This window comes from Ranitomeya variabilis, chromosome 2, assembly GCF_051348905.1.
Source record: "Ranitomeya variabilis isolate aRanVar5 chromosome 2, aRanVar5.hap1, whole genome shotgun sequence".
In the NCBI taxonomy this organism is placed as follows: domain Eukaryota; kingdom Metazoa; phylum Chordata; class Amphibia; order Anura; family Dendrobatidae; genus Ranitomeya; species Ranitomeya variabilis.
Window position 1 is genome coordinate 483,475,216 of NC_135233.1, and position 22,363 is coordinate 483,497,578.

General features: G+C 39.7%; 1 protein-coding gene across 1 annotated transcript in view; it reads right to left on the reverse strand.

The window, feature by feature from the left end:
• The window catches only part of LOC143806870 (uncharacterized), a 347,780-nt gene that overhangs the window by 116,909 nt on the left and 208,508 nt on the right, over nucleotides 1-22,363 (reverse strand). The window contains exons 31-34 of the mRNA XM_077287851.1: nucleotides 16,875-16,972; nucleotides 9,558-9,708; nucleotides 6,708-6,739; nucleotides 5,244-5,418 (exon numbers count right to left, since the gene is read on the reverse strand). Of these exons, the coding sequence (XP_077143966.1) occupies nucleotides 5,244-5,418; nucleotides 6,708-6,739; nucleotides 9,558-9,708; nucleotides 16,875-16,972 (456 nt within the window). The remainder of the gene's footprint in view (nucleotides 1-5,243; nucleotides 5,419-6,707; nucleotides 6,740-9,557; nucleotides 9,709-16,874; nucleotides 16,973-22,363) is intronic.

Genomic DNA, 22,363 nt, shown 5'->3' on the forward strand with positions numbered 1-22,363 from the left:
CAATTGACTTGCTTTTTCTGTTTGCTGTAATTATCAATAGTGTAAGGCTCCTTTCTATTGAGCTTGGCCTCTCAGACCTTACCAAGAGAGAGCAATAGTTACTAGAGATGAGCGGACCTGAACTTATAAGTTAAGGGTTCATAGCAGACAGTTAGTGTCCAGTGCTAAATTCCAAACATGGACTTGTCCCAGACGTCTATTTTAATGTTTAGAGTTCCGGAAGAAGTCCGTGGGCAAGAGAGAGAATATCTTCGTGCTTGAACGTTCAGGTCCCCATTGCTTTCAATGGGCATCAGGTTCTGGGTCGAGATTGGGTACAGTTCTGTTACCCAAACAGAACTTTGCACTAAAGTTCAAGTCGGGTACCAGAATCCGAACTTCCACTTCCCTAGTAGTTACATTCCAGGAGCAGGGTTAGCTCTTAACATCCCAGTCAACTCTCTCCTGATCATTTAGTACAATACTGCAGTTAGCTACTCATATCCCACCCCCTTCTTTCTCATCTTCTGAAGAACTGCTGATGTAAATCTTTAAAAATCACCAACCCACAGTTTTCACAGGAGATCTGCTAATCTTTACCTCTCTGCTGTCACTCTCTGCACCTATGAGCTTGTTCAAATGTCCTGTTATCTCTCTGTGTAAATACAGTTATAGCAGTGTAGACTCAAGAACAAACTGCTGATGGGTGAATGTGTTACAGCAGAACTTGTGCTGAGCTTTACAGTCCTTCTAATACTACAACTCTGCTCTCACGCAAACTGTCACTCAAGGAGGCAAACCACCCTGCCAGAAAACAGGCAGTAAGGAGACTAAGGAGACAGTATTGTTCAGAGCTACTGTAGATAACTTGAGAATACCCTTTTAACCCCTTCAAGACCTTGGGATTTTTCGTTTTTCCGTGTTTGTTTTTCACTCCCCTCCTTCCCAGAGCCATAACTTTTTTATTTTTCTGTCAATTTGGCCACGTGAGGGCTTATTTTTTGCGGGATGAGTTGTACTTTTGAACGACATCATTGGTTTTAGCATGTTGTGTACTAGAAAACGGGAAAAAAATTCCAAGTGCAGTGAAATTGCAAAAAAAGTGCAGTCCCACACTTGTTTTTTAGTTGGCTTTTTTGCTAGGTTCACTAAATGCTAAAACTGCCATTATGATTCTCCAGGTCACTACGAGTTCATAGACACCTAACATGTCTAGGTTATTTTTTACCTAAGTGGTGAAAAAATGAAAAAGAATTCCAAACTTTGCTAAAAAAAAAAAAAAAAAAATAAATTGTGCCATTTTCCGATACTCGTAGCGTCTCCATTTTTCATGATCTGGGGTCGTTTGAGGGCTTATTTTTTGCGTGCTGAGCTGGCGTTTTTAATGATAGCATTTTGGTGCAGATACATTTTTTTGATCGCCCGTTATTGCATTTTAACGCAATGTCGCGGCGACCAAAAAAACGTAATTCTGGCGTTTCGAATTTTCTCGCTACGCTGTTTAGCGATCAGGTTAATGCTTTTTTTTTATCAGGCGATTCTGAATGTGGCGATACCAAATATGTGTAGGTTTGACTTTTTTTATTGATTTATTTTGATTGGGGCGAAAGGGGGGTGATTTAAACTTTTTTTTTTTTTTTTTTTACTTTTGCCATGCTTCAATAGCCTCCATGGGAGGCTAGAAGCAGGCACAGCACGATCAGCTCTGCTACATAGCAGCGATCTGCTTTTCGCTGCTATGTAGCAGAAAATCAGGTGTGCTGTGAGCGCCGACCACAGGGTGGCGCTCACAGCTGCTGGGGATCTGTAACCATAGAGGTCTCAAGGACCTCTATGGTTACCATTCAGAAGCATCGCCGACCTCCGATCATGTGACGGGGGTCGGCGATGCCGTCATTTCCGGCCGCCCGGCCGGATGCGGTAGTTAAATGCCACTGTCTGTGTTTGACAGCGGCATTTAACTAGTTAATAGACACGGGCAGATCGCGATTCTGCCCGCGCCTATTGCAGGCACATGTCAGCTGTTCAAAACAGCTGACATGTCCCGGCTTTGATGTGGGCTCACCGCCGGAGCCCGCATCAAATCTTGGCTTCTGACCTCGGACGTACTATCCCGTCCGAGGTCAGAAAGGGGTTAAGGCTTTATTGACAAAGCTGCAGTCTTGCACTGCATTTTACTACATTTTTGTGCAAATCTTGACTGTAATATTTGACCACATCTGAATAAAATCGCTTATGTTGCTGAAGATGTATTTTCAAAACTGCACAAAATACAAACAACCATCTCAAAGATCGCAAATAGATAATTAAAACGATATTATAATGATGCTGGATTTAAAAGGAATCTGTAATCAGACTTTTATACCCTAACAGATAGCAGCATAAAATGGAGGTGGAGACCCTGATTCTAGTCATGTGAAATTTACTAGGCTGTTTTCTGTCATTTTGATAAAATTACTGCTTTATCTGCTGCATACCTACCTGTTCTCTGGTGCTGAGCTCTGTATAACCCCCCCCCCCACACACACACACACACCTCTGACTAGGACCTTTCTGCCCATGCACAGTATACACAAGAAGCTGCCAATCAGTGGTGGCGCGGGGTTAAACAGAGCTCATGAATGTGGAGGACTACCTGGCAGCAGGTTTATTATTCCTCTAGTGATGATCTCCTGCTGATTATACTGTGACTATCAAAACAACACTAGGCAGTTCAGTAGGTGACATAGCTGGAATCTGGATCTCGGTCTTTACATTATGCTGTTCTAAGATTAGGCGGTGAAAACATTGTGACTAGTGATGAATGAATATACTCGTTATTCGAGATTTCCCTAGAATGCTCGGGTGTCCTCAGAGTATTTTTTACTGCTCGGAAATTTAGTTTTTATTGCCGCAGCTGAATGATTTACATCATAAGTACATGTGGGGGTTGCCTGGTTGCTATGGAATCCCCACATGTACTTATGCTGGCTAACAGATGTAAATCATTCAGCTGCGGCAATAAAAACTAAATTTCCGAGCACTAAAAAATACTCGGAGGACACCCGAGCATGCTTGGGTAATCTCGAGTAACGAGTATATTCACTCATCACTAATTGTGACAGATTCCCTTTAACATTTGCCCACTGCTAAGTTACACATAATAATAATAATAATAATAATAATAATAATTATAATAATAATTTTATTTATATAGCGCCAACATATTCCGCAGCGCTTTACAACTTATAGAGGGGACTTGTACAGACAATAGACATTACAGCATAACAGAAATCACAGTTCAAAATAGATACCAGGAGGAATGAGGGCCCTGCTCGCAAGCTTACAGACTATGAGGAAAAGGGGAGACACGAGAGGTGGATGGTAACAATTGCTTTAGTTATTTGGACCAGCCATAGTGTAAGGCTCGGGTGTTCATGTAAAGCTGCATGAACCATATATTATTAATGTTCATCATTTCACATGTTTGTTGCAAATTGGTTTTTAATATCTATTAAAGGGAATCTGTCAGCAGTATTTTGCTATGTAGTCTGAAGACAGCGTGATTTAAGGGTGAAAACACAGCTTGCAGCAATGCCTGTCTTAAGGCCCCGTCTCACTAAGCGATTTACCAACGATCACGACCAGCGATATGACCTGGCCGTGATCGTTGGTAAGTCGCTGTGTGGTCGCTGGGGAGCTGTCACACAGACAGCTCTCCCCAGCGACCAACGATCAGGGGAACGACTTCGGCATCGTTGAAACTGTTTTTAACGATGCCGAAGTCCCCCTGCAGCACCCGGGTAACCAGGGTAAACATCGGGTTACTAAGCGCAGGGCCGCGCTTAGTAACCCGATGTTTACCCTGGTTACCAAAAAAAACAAACACTACATACTCGCCTTTCGGTGTCCAGGTCCCTTGCCGTCTGCTTCCTGCTCTCACTGATTGCCGCCGTACACTGAGAGCAGAGCGCAGCGGTGACGGCACTGCTGTGCTCTCACTTCTCACTGTACGGCCGGCAGTCAGTGAGAGCAGGAAGCAGACGGCAAGGGACCTGGACACCGAAAGGCGAGTATGTACTGTTTGTTTTTTTTTACATTTACGCTGGTAACCAGGGTAAACATCGGGTTACTAAGCGCGGCCCTGCGCTTAGTAACCCGATGTTTACCCTGGTTACCAGTGAAGACATCGCTGGATCGGTGTCACACACACCGATTCAGCAATGTCAGCGGGGCCTCAACGACCAAAAAAAGGTCCAGGCCATTCCGACACGACCAGCGATCTCGCAGCAGGGGCCTGATCGCTGGTACGTGTCACACATAGCGAGATCGCTATGGAGGTCGCTGTTGCGTCACAAAACTTGTGACTCAGCAGCGATCTCGCTAGCGATCTCGCTATGTGAGACGGGGCCTTTATCAAGCTCTGAGGTTTTGTTTACTTGTAATGGTTGTTTCAGCACCAGGAGCTTATCATTGTTGGGACACTGCAGTGCATGCCTGGTGGTCCGTCTCCACCCCCTCCTTTGAAAAGCAGCTCAATGTCTATAGCTATATTCACTGAGAGCCTGGTGTGGGCGCGGTTAGCTTTCTCAGCTCTGCTGCATTGCTAAATCTAAATGCCGTGATTGTGTCAGAAATGCTGCACCCAGTAAACTTAGTTATACATAGTTGAATTCAGGGTATCTTTCCTTACATCATGCTGCTTTCAATTGAGACAGCAAAAAGCTGCTGACATATTCCCTTTAAACCCTTAGGATGAGCTGACCAATATCAGATTGTTCATGCCAGCATGACTTTAATGCTATGTGCACACATCAGGATTTTCTGCAGAATTTTACAGAACAAAACCGGACTTTTCTGCATGAAATCCGCATGCGTTTTTTCGCGTTTTTGATGCATTTTTTGCGCTTTTTGTGCGTTTTGTGCGTTTTTTTCCCGAGCTTCCCAATGCATAAAATAGCAGCAAAAATGAGAAAAATCAGCAAAATTAATGAACATGATGCATTTTTTACTGCGATGCGTTTTTTTTCACAGAAAAAAAAACGCATCATGTGCACAAAAATTGCAGAATGCATTACAAATGATGAGATGCTTATGTATGCATTTTTTAAGCGTTTTTCCCACTGAAAATGGCTGAAAAAAACGTCGAAAAATCCTGAACGTGTGCACATAGCCTAAAAGTAACAATCAGTTTGGAAAACTACACATTGGTTCAGTGTTTGACCACATTGTAAACCTTTTCTAAGAGAAAAAAGCTGCAAATTAATTTTTCTCCATGTACTTACCACATTTGAGTGCTTCACAGCAATGATCATAAGGATCTCTAACAGTGATCATTTCGTATCCTGGTCCACTGCATGGTGGCGGTGTGGGAACTGGACAAAAGTTTGGCAGACATGCAACTTCAGAAGTTTTTGTACATGTGCAGGTGTAGCAATTCTCAGACCATATTTCACCAGGCTAATAAACAAAAAAAATTGAATGATCACATATAAATTCTCTATAAAGGTACATGTGATTATAATAAACACCTGAAATTATACAGTTACACAAATTGCATTAAAGGGTTGTCAAGTGGGAAAATACTTTCTTCAAACACTTCAGAATGATTTTTTTTAATAAAAAAAACAACAGTGATTGGTTGATTGACATTTCCATTTTTTAACATTTCTTGCTTATCCATATGGAACAAGGAAGTAGAAACCACTGGGACCCTGTAGCATTGAAAGGCGAGCAGGGACTGATGAGTCCTTGTGCAAAAAGTCTTCAGTAGTTTCTAAGACTGATTAAAAAGGTTGTCCAACAAAAACAAGTTATCACGTAAGTGAAGGATAGGTGATAACTTGCTAGGTGATAACTTGCTGATCTGTGGGTGTCGCCGGGACTTGTATCGATCAGTACAATGGGGAGCTTTTTTCACTGTTACAAAATAGCCCGGCAGGTCAGTTGCTCGATTGCAGCATGTAGTGCAGCACGTAACAAAAAGGTGAGCGCAGTTCTCAGCCTTATTTTGGGGTTCCCATCAGAATACAAAAAATACGGAAAACACTGATGTAGTGCTCAGTGTAGAGCACAGGATAACTGTGAACCTAGCTTTACAAATGTATGTCTTTGGAAGTTTATTTAGTTCTTCCTATAAAAAACATTATGTTCTGTATATTCAATACTCAGCATAAATGAACACACCCCCTTTGAAAATATAATAATCCCCACCTAGGATATAATTTTGATTCCAGGATAAGAAGAGATTTTTGCCAAAATTCTTAATATTGAAAATATAATTGTATTGAAAAAAGTACATTAAAAATCCATAATATAAAAGGAACATTTCATGTTAGGGGCATATAATGAGTCTGGAGAAACCAATGATGTAAGATATAAGATGAGATTAAATAAAATAGCTAGGGGTGTAGAATAATACAGTGTAAGTGCTAACTGTAATTGGGTACAAATCTATCACCACCATTGAAGCTAGATTAAATAAATCCCGTTTCTTAAACACCTAGTAGCAACAGCACAAAAGAGCATAGCACAGAGGTAAAGTTACTTGAAAGACATCAAATAGCTGCGAACTGGGTCACAGACAGAGTATCCCACTACCTCGATGCTGTTTCGCCTCACTTCTTCTGGGGGCACCTATTTGTTTAGTTTCAGGTAACATTACCTCCTTACAATGCTTTACTGTATTATTTATAATGAAAATATTTAAAATATAATTTAAATTAAAAAATATATAATATAAAATGTACCACATATCTCTTTCCTGATTTTGCTTCACAGTCTATAAGAAAAAAAACAACAAATAAAATGATCATCGTGACACTTTTTCAAAGCATTTATAGGTTTACATGAAACCATTAAAATGACTCAACTCTAACAGTGTATAGGCAACCATTTGTAAATAATCTTTATTTTTCATTACTTGCGCTATTTTTTTTTTTTTTTTGAGTGAGCTGTATTTTTATTAAAATTGCTGCAGTTTTGTATTGGATTTTGCTACATTTTTATGGAAATTTTGACCGCAGCATGTGACCACTTCCAAATAAAAACAGTCAATAATTAATCATGTTGCAGCAGACGTATATTCTACACCGCAAAAATAAATAAATTCAGTTCATAATTTTGTACTCAATATGTATCTTTGCACCATAATGATTTATTCTTATTAGAGTAATACCCTTATAATGTATCGCAATGGTGCTTTACCTCAACACTGTTATCATTATTTCTATAACTACTTCATCACTTTGATATTATTATTATTATTTTAAAATATAATAATAATTTCAGACAAAGAGGACGGTAAATCATGGTCTCTTCTCAGCATTCATGAATGGTTTATTTATCCCCTAAAAGTGTTTCTTTTTAGCTGATGAATATTTAAACTTAGAGTATTTGCTATTAAATCATACCAAAGCTTCTCCCTGACTCCTCTTTCCATGCAAAGTATCAAAGATGCCAACGGCAAAAGGACTCTTATACGTAAGACTGTTTCATGAAGCAAAATTTTTATTATATGTAATAAATAATTGAAAATAATGCCTTACTCTCAAAAGCAAAAAAATAAAAAGCACAAAGAGCAACTGGATTCCTAGCTTATGGTAGCAATTGTAAATTGTCATCATTAAGACAGTTTTAATATAAAGCCCTTTGGAAAAAGATGTGTCTCTTTCTAAATTTATTGCATTTGTGCCTTTTTTGGCTAATTTTTGGTGTTTTTAGATAGTTTTTTTCATTTGAGTCAAATTCTTTTAACTTATGCCTTTTTGCTGTTTATATTACATATGGTCATTTTTTTAATGCTCTTGAATGTGGGTGTGTTTTAACCCCTTCACGATCTTGCCCTTTTCCTTTTTAGCGTTCTCGTTTTTCACTCCCCTCCTTCCCAGAGCCATAACTTTTTATTTTTCCATCAATTTGGCCATGTGAGGCCTTGTTTTTTGTGGCACAAGTTGCACTTTTCAATGACATCATTGGTTTTAGCATGTCGTGTACTGGAAAACGGGAAAAAAATTCCATGTGCGGTGAAATTGCAAAAAAAGTGCAATCCCACACTTGTTTTTTGCCTGGCTTTTTTGGTAGGTTCATTAAATGCTAAAACTGACTTGCCATTATGATTCTCCAGGTCATTACCAGTTCATAGACACCAAACATGTCTAGTTTACGTTTTATCTAAGTGGTGAAAAAAATTCCAAACTTTGCTAAAAAAGAAAAACAATTGCGCCATTTTCCGATACCCGTAGCGTCTCCATTTTTCATGATATGGGGTCAGGTGAGGGCTTATTTTTGCGAGCTGAGCTGATGTTTTCAGTTATACCATTTTGGTGCAGATACGTTCTTTAGATCACCCGTTATTACATTTGAATGCAATGTCGTGGCGACCAAAAAAAACGTAATTCTGGAGTTTCTAATTTTTTTCTCGCTACGCTGTTTAGCGATCAGGTTAATCCTTTTTTTTATTTATAGATCAGGCGATTCTGACCTCGGCGATACCAAATATGTGTAGGTTTGTTTTTTTATTGTTTTATTTTGAATGGGGCGAAAGGGGGGTGATTTAAACTTTTATATTTTTTTATTTTTTTCATATTTTTTTATTTTACTTTTGCCATGCTTCAATAGCCTCCATGGGAGGCTAGAAGCTGGCACCACTCGTTCGGCTCCGCTACATGGCAGCGATCATCAGCTGCTATGTAGCTGAATTGCAGGTGTGCTGTGAGCGCCGCCCACAGGGTGGCGCTCACAGCAGGCCAGCATCAGTAACCATAGAGGTCTCAAGGACCTCTATGGTTACCATCCTGATGCATTGCCGACCCACGATCATGTGATGGGGGTCGGAGATGCGCTTATTTCCGGCCGCGCGGCCAGAAGCGCCGGTTAAATGGTGCTGTCAGCATTTGACAGTGGCATTTAAACTGGTTAATAGCGGTGGGTGAATCGCGATTTCACCCGCCTCAATTGTGGGCACATGTCAACTGTTCAAAACAGCTGACATGTCTCGGCTTTGAGGTGGGCTCAGCGCCGGAGCCCACATCAAAGCAGGGGATCCGACCTCCGCAGTAATAGAACAGCGGTGGTCGGGAAGGGGTTAAGCTTTCCAGATATTTGCAACCAATTCATCAATTACACCTTTCTAAAAAGTTGCACAATTTCTGTGTGAATGTACCTAGTTTTATGTATGCCTGATATTTCTGTACAAATTTTGTGACATTTTAGAGATACATATTTCTTTTTGCTCTAAAAGATGTGCAAAAAAAACCCTAAAGGCAAAAATAAAGACGATTTTTATTTTGTGCAAAGTTCATATACTACGTGCTCACTTTGAAGAATTTGGTACAAAAAAAACAAATAGAAACAACAACACAAAAAAGAAAAGTGACTGAAAAAAAAGCAAATTGTAAATCATGCCCTAAATGTACAGAATTTGTCACAGTGGCTCAAGTCGGTTGATAATGTGGTGCACTGCTCACTGCATGGTGCCTCGGTGCATAAAAAGAACTTACAATATTTTTCACTACATAGCAGCTACTTTATCCTTTATTCTTACATGTGTTTATAAAAATGAAAAAGAAAAATTAGAATTTAAATGGATATATACTTACATGCACAGACGTAAGTAAAGCAGCATAACTTTGAATCATATACCCGATTTATTGAACTACAGTTGGGCATTACCAAATCTTTACAGTCTAGCGCAGTGAGATTGAGCATTGACGTTGCTGGACAGCTCACAGCTGCACATTGATGTGGCGTCTATAAAAAATAGCAATTAAAACTCACTTTAATACATATAACCTTCCTTACCGAATAGAAATGTGACAGATCCCAAATATGTCAAGAATATATTTTAGAAAAATGTATGTAACACAGATATTTTATTCGAAAAAGACAACTAACAAAGTGATCTGTGTAATACCACCTTTTCCCTGCAGAAAATGTTTGGTCAACTTCTATTAGCATTAGTAAGGAGACCCCTCTACGAAACCCATGTGCCCTAATAGGACATATGAAAAGGTGTTCAGGATAGACAACCTTCTTAACTAGAGAAGAGCGAACCCAAACTGTAAAGTTGGGGGTTCGTACTGAGCAGCTAGTTTCCGGTGCTCAACTCCAAATACAGACTTCTCCTGCAAGAGAGACAGAGAGATTTTCCAGCTCCAAAGTTCAGGTCCATATTGATTTATATAGCTTTCGGGTTCAGGTTCAAGCTCGGGTACAGTTCTAGTACCCAAACCGAACTTTGAACTAAAGTTTGGTTGAACCCAACGAACCCGGACTTCAATGGGTCCGTGTATCCCGACCTTTAACCCTTTCCTGAAGTGGCCTTTTTTTATTTTTGCACTTTCCTTTTTTATCTTCCTCTTTTTCCAAAAGCCATAACTTTTTTCTTTTGACATAACTTTGAATAACATTATTTACTTTACCATATAATGTACTGAAAAACATTAAATATTTTTAACTGGGTAATATGGTGAAAAAAATATAATTCTACCATTGTTTTGATTTTATGCCATTGAAGGATGCAATAAGAATAACTAGGTAATATGATTTTTTCAGGTCTGTTTGAAATGGTTTATTTCAGTGTTTAAAAATACTCAAAAATTTGTATTACAAAAATGGTTTGTACAGACATTTTTTGAGAAATGTAACTTTTTCTTTTTCTGTTGATGGAGCTGTGTGAGGGCTTGTTTTATTGCATGGCGAGCTGAGGTATTTTTTTGGTACAATTTTGGATTAAATTGAATATTTGCTCTCTTTTATATTGCATTTTTGGGAAGAGCAATTTCCAAAAAGTTATAATTCTGAAATTTGACATTATTTCATTATTTTTTTCTATGGGATTGGTTAATTTTATTTTATGTGTTGAATAGGTAAACCTGTTGACACTTAATATGTTTATTTTTTTATTCTTTAATTTTTGTAAATCAAGCTTTCAAGATTTTTTATATTTTCTAAAACAATTTCCTATTTTCTATTGCTATTAACTATTTTTAGGCTATTTTTAAGTTCCCATGATGAGTATTCGGTAAATATTTGATGTTGCAAATTTTAGGCAGCATTTCTGCCATTATTAGCCAAATTAGGTTACTTGCGCTTTTTTCATTGCGTTTTTTAGTGTGTTTTTTTAGATGCGTTGTTATCACGTTTTTAACATTGCAGTTTGTTTGTCTTATTTTGGCATACTATGCTTTAAATTATGCTGCTTTTTTGGACTTGCTAGTATTTGGCTTTGACAAAATGTTGTTGATATGGTTATGTATGGAATACATGTGTTTTTATTGTGTTTCCGCAGTGAAAACACACTAAAAACACATATAGATTTTTTTATTTGCAAATTTTCCACATCTAATATAAGTCTATGGGGACAATCTTCACATAACACTCAGCATTTTGTTCTCATGAAACATATAAGGGCACATACACTCACCGGCCACTTTATTAGGTACACCATGCTAGTAACGGGTTGGACCCCCTTTTGCCTTCAGAACTGCCTCAATTCTTCGTGGCATAGATTCAACAAGGTGCTGGAAGCATTCCTCAGAGATTTTGGTCCATATTGACATGATGGCATCACACAGTTGCCGCAGATTTGTCGGCTGCACATCCCAAAGATGCTCCATACAAGGCAGGATGGATCCATGCTTTCATGTTGTTTACGCCAAATTCTGACCCTACCATCCGAATGTCGCAGCAGAAATCAAGACTCATCAGACCAAGCAACGTTTTTCCAATCTTCTACTGTCCAATTTCGATGAGCTTGTACAAATTGTAGCCTCAGTTTCCTGTTCTTAGCTGAAAGGAGTGGTACCCGGTGTGGTCTTCTGCTGCTGTAGCCCATCTGCCTCAAAGTTCGACGCACTGTGCGTTCAGAGATGCTCTTAGGCCTACCTTGGTTGTAACGGGTGGCGATTTGAGTCACTGTTGCCTTTCTATCAGCTCGAACCAGTCTGCCCATTCTCCTCTGACCTCTGGCATCAACAAGGCATTTCCGCCCACAGAACTGCCGTTCACTGGATTTTTTTTCTTTTTCGGACCATTCTCTGTAAACCCTAGAGATGGTTGTGCGTGAAAATCCCAGTAGATCAGCAGTTTCTGAAATACTCAGACCAGCCCTTCTGGCACCAACAACCATGCCACGTTCAAAGGCACTCAAATCACCTTTCTTCCCCATACTGATGCTCGGTTTGAACTGCAGGAGATTGTCTTGACCATGTCTACATGCCTAAATGCACTGAGTTGCCGCCATGTGATTGGCTGATTAGAAATTAAGTGTTAACAAGAAGTTGGACAGGTGTACCTAATAAAGTGGCCGGTGAGTGTAGATGTGGTATAAGTTTGATTGGGGATTACAGTTTGCTCATGACATATACAAGAGTACATATAGATGTTGTAATGGTTCAACCCCTACTTTAAGATCTTGATCTAAGCCATCATGTGTTTCCTCATTTCTGCAATTTTTTTGCCTTTTTGACTGTTGTCATTGTATCATACCTCTTTGCCCCTATAAGCTGTTTTTCTTTTTACATTTATCTCTGTTCCTGCCTAAACACAAATAATTATTCAGTTGTACCAGGAATTTGGATTAATTTTTTTTGTATACTCTTCTGCATGTCTACAGAATGTGACTGTTTTTAGAACTTTTTTTTACACTTCTTTTTTCCACTATTAACTGATACCATTCAGGTATCCATAATTTATCTCCTAGGTACCTAGGGTTGTTTACTACTGGACAGACCCTTCTATATCTGAATATTTTCCCCCATTAAAATAAATCTTTTATACTTACCGCCAGTAAGTAACCATTGCCATTCCAGCAGTGTCAGCACTCATGTTCCCTGGTTTCACATACGTTTCTTAAGACAAGTGTGCCCTGTGCCCAGTCAGCGCTCCCATCTCTGTTCCCACTTTCAGATGTACATGTAATCAGGTAGAAGCAAAAGCTGTGAATGGCCTCTCACTTTCACTTGACTACTTATACATCTGAAGGCGGGACAGTGATGCCAGCGCTGATTGGTTGCAGGGTTCATGTGTCATAAGAACTGCACATCAGCCCCGGGAATGCGAGTGCTGACACCGATGGAATGACGCAGGGACGCAGGCACCGGAAGTGAGTAAGTGCTTTTATTTTCACAGAGTCAAAAATTCAGATTGAGAAAGGGGTTGTCCTAGTAGTGGACAACCCCTTTATTTATTATTACCTCTTTTCTGCTGATGCTGTTTTCAGGTACAAGTGGATTTTTCCTTTTTTTATCCAACAAGAAAATTCTACAGATATCCCATTCAAAGGTAGCAAAATTTTATGGAACACATTTGACTGTGTATATGCCAATCTCTGCTGATATCAGATGATTACTACACTCCCTGACAGAAGTTATTTCGCTTATCCATGTTATGTAAATAAAAGCTTATATAACCTGACGTTAAGTTCATCCATTGGTTGTATAAATTATTCTTTTGAAAGCTGAAACCCTCCAAAATGTGGTTTAGGCTAAGAAAATAAATTGGCATCAATGCAGAAATATTGATCATTTAATGGACACAGAATGGCCAGATTTTAGCAAGACAAAAGTTTTGTCGCCTGGTCATATAATGCACCCAATCCTAGTTTACATCCTCACCTGTGCTCAGTAAATGATCGGTTAATTAGTGTGTATGTATAAAAAGAAACCCAGCACCCCAGACCTTCACTTGATCTACAACTTGAACTCTGACAACAAGCCAAAAATCCACCCTGTGACCAAAGCCTGGATTATCAAGAGGCTGAAGACCAGATCCACTGCAGAGATGGCTGGCACCTTTAATGTGTCTCAGCATCATGTACAAAGAATGAAAAAAAGATTTGAAGAGACTGGAGTTGTGCTTGACAAGGCAAGGTCCAGCAGACCCCGTAAGACAACTGCTCAGGAGGAACGTTTGTTGGTTAGAAAATCCAAAGAAAGCCCCTCTTCCGCTGCAGCAGAGCTCCAACAGGCCTGGCTACCTCAAGCCCCTCTGTCAACTAGAACAGATTGTAGGATTCTGTCTCGAAATGGCCTCCATGGTCGAATCAGTGCCCAGAAGCCAGCACTAAACAAAAGGCAAAAAAAGAGTGTGGCATTTGCAAAGTCTCACAGTCTGCTAAACAGATGGATGCTGGAAAATTGGCAGAAGGTGGATTTCTCTGATGAATCTTCAGTAGAATTACACCACAGCCGCCGCAAATACTGCAGGAGACCTACTGGTGCCCGTATGGATAAAAAATACACCCAGAAAACAGTTACATTTGGTGGTAGAAAGATCATGGTCTGGGGTTACATTCAGTATGGGGGTGTGCGAAACATTTGCAAGGTGGAAGGCAATATCAATAGCCTAAAATATCAAGAAGTATTAGCTACCTCTTATATTCCAAATCATAAAAGAGGTCAAATTCTGCAGCAGGATGGTGCTCCATCTCATACCTCCATCTCTACAACAAAGTTCTTCCAGGCAAAAAAGATCAAGGTACTCAAGGACTGGCCAGCCCAGTCAACAGACATGAACATCATTGAGCATGTTTGGGGTAGGATGAAAGAGGAAGCTTGGAAGACAAAAACAAAGAATCTAGATGAACTCTGGGAGGCATGTAAGACTGCATTCTTTGCTATTCCTGATGACTTCATTAATAAATGTGTGAATCATTGTTGAACCGCATGGATGCAGTCCTTCAAGCTCATGGAAGTCACACAAAATATTAAATATGACTCTAATAGCACCACAACTTCATTCCCCAATGTTATGCAACATATATTTGTATTTTAATTTAATTATTTGCTTGAATATAACATTACTTTCTGTGGGCGACAAAACTTTTGTCTCGCCAAAATCTGACCATTCTGTGTTCATTAAATGATCAATATTTGTGCATTGATGCCAATTTATTTTCTTCACCTAAACTACATTTCAGAGGGTTTCAGCTTTCAAGACAATAATTTATCCAACCAATGGATGAATTAAAGGTCAGGTTATAAGCTTTTATTTACATAACATGGATAATCGACATAACTTCTGTCAGGGAGTGTATGCACTTTTCATGTATTTAAATGATTACTTAGTATATATTACTTACCTGACTTGAATCAGTTATATACCTTGTAAATACTCTTAGGTGTATGTATTGTATTGTTTGACCCTTTTACTAACTTCAACAGAGATCTTCTTTTTCTGTATTTATCAACTATATATCGTCTCCAGCTAATACCATCCATGTGTTATTATTATAATTCTGAAAGGTACATTTTCTAACATGTATATACACACGTAGTCAAAATTGTTGGCACCCCTCATTTATTGACAGAAAAAACACAATGGTCACAGAAATAACTTGAATCTGACAAAAATAATAATAAAAATCAATCTATGAAAATGAACAAATGAATGTCAGACATTGCTTTCCAACCATACTTCCACAGAATTTTAAAAAAATAAAACACATGAAATAGGCCTGGACAGAAATGATTGAACCCTTAACTTAATATTTTGTTGCACAACCTTTTGAGGAAATCACTGCAATCAAATGAGTCCTGTAACTGTCAATAAGACTTTTGCGCCTCTCGACAGGTATTTTGGCCCACTCCTCAAAAGCAAACTGCTCCAGTTATCTCGTGTTTGAAGTTGCCTTTCCCAGACAGCATGTTTCAGCTCTTTCTAAAGATGCTCAATAGGATTTAGGTCGGGGCTCATAGAAGGCCACTTCAGAATAATCTAATGTTTTCCTCTTAGCCATTCTTGGGTGTTTTTAGCTGTGTGTTTTGGGTCAAGACCCATTACCTATGATTGAGACCAAGCTTTCTGACACTGGGCAGCAAATTTCTCTCTAGAATCTCTTGATAGTCTTGAGATTTCATTGTACTCTGCATTGATGCTAGACACCCTGTGCCAGATACAGCAAAATAGCCCCAGACCATAACAGAGCTTCCTCCATGTTTCACAGTAGGGACAGTGTTCTTTTCTTGATATATTTTATTTTTCCGTCTGTGAACATAGAGCTGATGTGCCTTGCCAAAAAGTTATTTTTGTCTCATCTGTCCATAGGACATTCTCCCAGAAGCTTTGTGGCTTGTCAACATGTAGTTTGGCAAATTCAAGTCTGGCTTTTTAATGATTTTTTTTTTCAACAATGGTGTCCTCCTTTGTTGTCTTCCATGAAGTCCACTTTGGCTCATACAACGACAGATGGTGCAATCTGACATTGATGTTCCTTGAGCTTGAAGTTCACCTTTAATCTGTTTTGAAGTTTTTCTGGGCTTTCCTTTGCTTCCTCTGGTCCATGTTGAGTGTGATACACACCATGTCACCAAACAGCACAGAGAGTATCTGTAGCCCTATATACAGGCCCACTCACTGATTCCAAGATTGTAGACATCTGTGATGACAGTTAGTAGACACACCTCGATTTAACATGTCCCTTTTGTCACATTATTTTCAGGGGTACCATCATTTCTGTCCAGGCCTATTTCATGAGTTGCTTTTTTTTCAATTCTTTTTTAATTCTGTGGAAGCATGGTTGAAAAGCAATGTCTGACTTTCATTTGTTCATTTTCATAATTTTCATTTATTTATTATTACTTTTGTCAGATTCAAGTTATTTCTGTGAACATTGTGGTTTTTTCTATCATTAAACGAGGGGTACCAACAATTTTTACCACGTGTGTATGTAGATTTTGGTTTGTACACAGCCTGACAAAGGATCCATTACCCAAACGATTGTTATATTTCAACTTGTGGTATAATAAATTTTGGGGAATACTGTATGAGAGAAGAAAAATAGAGTATTCAAAAAACTTATTTTTTGAGTCTTTTCTTGATGTGCTTAACATTATTAATTTTCAGATTTACTACATAATGTTAGTTGCCACAACTATAACTTAGGGTAGATAGTATGCCAACAAACAGATACTTACTGTTAGAGAATATGATGTGGTCTTAGTAAAATCTCGAAGTGTTGGTGTTGAACTTGGATATGTGGTGGTTGAGTATGTTTTAGTAGTGGTTGATGTACCTGTAATAGTTGAGATATTGAATTTGTTATACTTGACTCTTAAAATTCTTCAAGCAAGCATATTTTCCATAACATTTAAAAATGAAAGGCTTTATAAATACTTGGTAGGGGAAGGGTTATCAAGAGGGGAAGTTTTAAAGTCAGCTTTGCCGTTATTTGTGTTAAATTTATCAAATTAAACCTAGGATAAAAACAAAATGAGCAAATACGCTGAAATAAGCAAATGAACAGAAAAATAATACTACATGTAAATAACATAGGGCACTTAGTTGACACTACTTTTTATCAAAAAAAGTATAAAAGCCACCCCATCGCAGCAAGGTGTACCAAATCAGGATGGTCAAGTCTCTAATATTAAATCTTTTTCTGTGTCAGCAGGCTCATTCCTTTGGTTTTGCTTTTTGTTGTTGTACTTTGTACATTCAGGGGTGTGGCTCCCTCTTTTTGGGCTGTGCATTTAGTTTATATAACTTTCTACAGGCAGACGTCTAAATAGTCAAGCCTGGGTCATACTCTGCCTCCATTTATTGAGACTTTCTGGCATATAGAGAGGTTTTAGATTAGTAATAGGCCCATTGTGATTGGTTATACATTGTAATAGTGGGATGGCTATTAAGCTTTTTGATCAAAATAGTGTCAGCTAAGTACCCTATGAAATTTAGACTTACTTTTGCAGTTTACTCACTCATTCACTTACTGCAGGGTATTTGCTCATTTTGTTTTCATCTTAGGTTATGCTTGGTAATGGCTGCAGTGTGAATGTGCTCCTACACATTGCACTTATACCAACATGTGTTCCAGCTCATTCATTTGGTTTTAAAATTAGCCAATTGTCACAAAATGATCTATGAAACCTTTTGTTTTGGGCTGTTTTTTCAGGATTTACTCCACCCGGTTACAGGAGTGAGTTTGCCACTTTTTGTGCCTTTTATTAATAAGTTCCCATTACTAAATCTAGATTAACCTTATTTGCATAACTAATCACAAAGAGATTACAGCCACTTAATAAAAGTGAGAAGGGCAGAATAAATTAGCAATACGCTTCACCACTGCAGTACACCTGCAAAGACTGAAGCAGTGACGGAGAGACGGGGCTGAATCTGCAGAGGGTATAATAATAATAATAATAATAATTTTATTTATATAGCGCCAACATATTCCGCAGCGCTTTACAACTTATAAAAGGGTATGTAAAAGCTGTGATTTAAAGATCTGCAAACCTAGGGCTAAATAAAATTTAAAAGTAGACAATTCATGTAAGTGGGGAGAAGAGAGCTACAAACTATAAACTGCCTGCTCAGCCATGCCCTGAATGTTATAAAAACTGAATAGTTTATGATATGGCTGCATAGCTGGCCAAGATGACACTCAGTAACCAGCCTTAATGCGACCCTCCACCCTGTCACTGAAAAGTGGCTATACCTTTTACATATACAAAAAAAAAAGGATCCAGCATTAGAGATGAGCGAAACCCCTGGATGTTCGTGTTTGGTGGGTTCGGCAAACAATTAAAAAAGGGTTTGGTTTGGGTACCAGAGAAGTACCCGATCCCGCACCCCTTTCACTTGAATGGGGGCCAGAATATCCAGTGTTTGCCACGCTGTCATTTGCATGGCAGCATGGCAAACACTGCAAACCTCAGCTAACAGCTTTAGCAAGGTTGGTTATCAAGAATAAAGGGGTCCCCATACCGTTTATTAAATGTCAATAATATGTAATGCAACTGTGGAGCAGTTGCGCTCAGCTGCCACCAGGGGCGCTGTAAAGGGAAAAAGGGTCACACTTACTGTGTAGCACTTCAGTGCAGAAGTGCAGGCCGCCACCAGGAGAAGGCATAGTAGTCAGACAAGCTGAAGTCAGCAACAAACAGGGAGATGAAGTACCAGAGGTCACAGCAAAGTGCGAGGTCAGAGACGAGCCAAAACTCAGAGCCAGAAGGGAGCGCAATATCCAAAACGTGAGACGAAAAGACGAGTCAAGGTACAAGCCAAAGGGTCAAAAGCCAGTCGGGAAACGGAGTACCAGAGACAGAAAAACTGAAGGTGGAGTTCAGAGTTCAAGCCAAGTTATACACTGTAGGGAAATCACCAAACGTACACTGAGTAAAGGATAGGGAACAGGTCAGACACTCACACGGGAATTCAGAGGCAGAAGGATCACTAGCGTATACGGATCAGCTGCTCTAGACAAGGACTATCACTGACAAAGGCTACCAAAAATGGCACCAATAAACAGCCACCCAAGAACCAAAGAGAGGCAGGAAAGGTTAACCCCTCCATGACCAGGCCGGGGAAGGAGAAGCAAGAAGTAAACCCCAACCTGGATCATGACATAACAATTTAAAAAAACAGCATGGGGTCCTCCCCATTTTTCACAACCAGCCAAGCTAAAGCAGACAGCTGGGGGCTGCTTTTCTCAGGCTTGTAAGGGGCCATGAATGTTGCCCCCAGCCTAAAAATAGCAGCCCACAGCTGAACTTGAAAGGTGAGTTCACCACAGTTCACCGGGAGACTTTTTCTCACTGTGAGATGAATCAACACCATACAAAGAACCATAAATGTTGGTCTGCACCAAGGGTTGCATCTACTGTGGTGGTATCCTATGCAGAGCATTAGAGAGGGTACACTCCAAAACTTAATATAACAGAAAAAACTGAAGCAAAATATCAAATAAATCCTAAAAATATTATAATTTTATTACAGGAAATTATATTCACATTAGCAACTGAATTTTTCATATCAATAGATTTTACAGAAAGTTCAAGAAACACCCTAACACATCAGACACTTATGTGGTAAAGTGCATAGTGCAGTTTTAGACCTGAGCGGTCTACTGGGGTAGTAGGACTGTAAACATAATTACACGTTGCAAGTTAAGTGCATAGTACATACTGTTCTAGAAACATATGAACATCCCACACCCTCCAGGTTCTTATCCATGGTCTGGTGCATAAGGTGCCACAATTCAAGGCCATAAAGCGCATTTCGCATTGGCTTCCTCAGGGGCCTATATCATGAATGAATATTCACCTGTCTCCATGCCCAAAGAGGTGAATATTCATTTCTCTTAAGTAGCGACACACGTCACCTCCCTGCAGCTGCAGGATGGCTCCAGCTGACACTGTGTACTCTACTTAAGAGCAATGAATACTCACTGCTCTCTGCTCACACAGTCTCAGAGTGCAGAGCAGGAGTATTTCAGCAGCTGCCCTTCGGCTTGCAAGCAGTTCATGATGTCCCTGCCATGAACTGCTTAGAAGCATAAAGCAACTGCTGGCATCGAACAAGATCCTGTGAGGGAATGCCAGAAAGGTAAATGTAATGTTTTTTTAATGTTTCCTGATGGGGCCATGCATACCAAGATGGGGTGGGGGCCAATTATAAGGATGGGGCCATGCATCCCAGGATCGGGATGGGGCCAATCATACCAGAATAGAGATGGGGACATGGATATTAGAACGAGATGGGGTCCTGCATGCCAGGATAAGGATGGGACAATGCATAATAGGATGAGATAGGGACCCTGCATACCAAGATAGGGATGGGGCCATGCATACTAGGATAGGGATGAAGACAGTCATTCCTGTCAGGATAGGTGTGGGGGACCATTCCTACCAGGATATGGATGAGGGGGCCATGCACACCAGAATAGGGTTGAGGGGGCCTGCACACCAGGTTAGAGACTAACTACAAGTCTCAACAATCATGCACCATTAATGAAAGACTGTGATACATGCCATTTAAAGTGCTCATGGTTTCTATGTGTACTAGGGTGCCAAGCAAATTCTCTTCCTTCACAAGCTAATATTGAAGGAACAAGCTCAGCTTTAGTCATGACCTGATAGAGCCCTGGGCGGGCTTCTAACTGCAAAAGCATATTAGAAGGCATTTACTTTTTTGTACAAGCATTACTCTTAGACAGTTTGTAAATTATATATATATATATATATATATATATATATATACACTCACCGGCCACTTTATTAGGTACACCTGTCCAACTTCTTGTTAACACTTAATTTCTAATCAGCCAATCACATGGCGGCAACTCAGTGCATTTAGGCATGTAGACATGCTCAAGACAATCTCCTGCAGTTCAAACCGAGCATCAGTATGGGGAAGAAAGGTGATTTGAGTGCCTTTGAACGTGGCATGGTTGTTGGTGCCAGAAGGGCTGGTCTGAGTATTTCAGAAACTGCTGATCTACTGGGATTTTCACGCACACCCATCTCTAGGGTTTACAGAGAATGGTCCGAAAAAGAAAAAAAATCCAGTGAGCGGCAGTTCTGTGGGTGGAATTGCCTTGTTGATGCCAGAGGTCAGAGGAAAATGGGCAGACTGGTTCGAGCTGATAGAAAGGCAACAGTGACTCAAATCGCCACCCGTTACAACCAAGGTAGGCCTAAGAGCATCTCTGAACGCACAGTGCGTCGAACTTTGAGGCAGATGGGCTACAGCAGCAGAAGACCACACCGGGTACCACTCCTTTCAGCTAAGAACAGGAAACAATAACAAAAATTCTTTACCAATCAAAAGTTCAATGTGTCGCAGCAAGGTAATTGTAAAGGTCACGATAGTTAAAATATAACCTTTAATAGATTCCACTAAAATACCGTCAGGTATAATTATCCAGTCGGTCTTTAAATAACAAATACACCCAAAAGAAAAACCCAAAACACAAATCAAAACTGTTTAAAACTTATACATAACAATCCTCCTATCAAAAAACGGAGTGGAGTGTCTAATACTAATCACTACCTAGTTATGCTCTATCCTACAAGAAAGGCTCACTGGCCAAATTACACTTAGTGGCTAAAAAGCCCCAACAAAATACCTTTATATATAAATATAAGTAACAGAACGATCTCACCCAGCGTTGCTGTACTTTTGTTTCTTATTCAAGGTATCTAAAGGGTTCCGATAGTGTCCGTGAAATCCGGGGGAGGCTTTCTTTCAAAGGCAATCCATACAATACCCCGATTCTTTTTAGGACAAGTGGAGCACCCTAGTTTATAACATCCCCAGGAAAATAGCTCCCGACGCGTTTCCCTTGGCTCCGTTCATCAGGGGAGACAAGCCTTTTAAGAATATCGTGGCTTGTCTCCCCTGATGAACGGAGCCAAGGGAAACGCGTCGGGAGCTATTTTCCTGGGGATGTTATAAACTAGGGTGCTCCACTTGTCCTAAAAAGAATCGGGGTATTGTATGGATTGCCTTTGAAAGAAAGCCTCCCCCGGATTTCACGGACATTATCGGAACCCTTTAGATACCTTGAATAAGAAACAAAAGTACAGCAACGCTGGGTGAGATCGTTCTGTTACTTATATTTATATATAAAGGTATTTTGTTGGGGCTTTTTAGCCACTAAGTGTAATTTGGCCAGTGAGCCTTT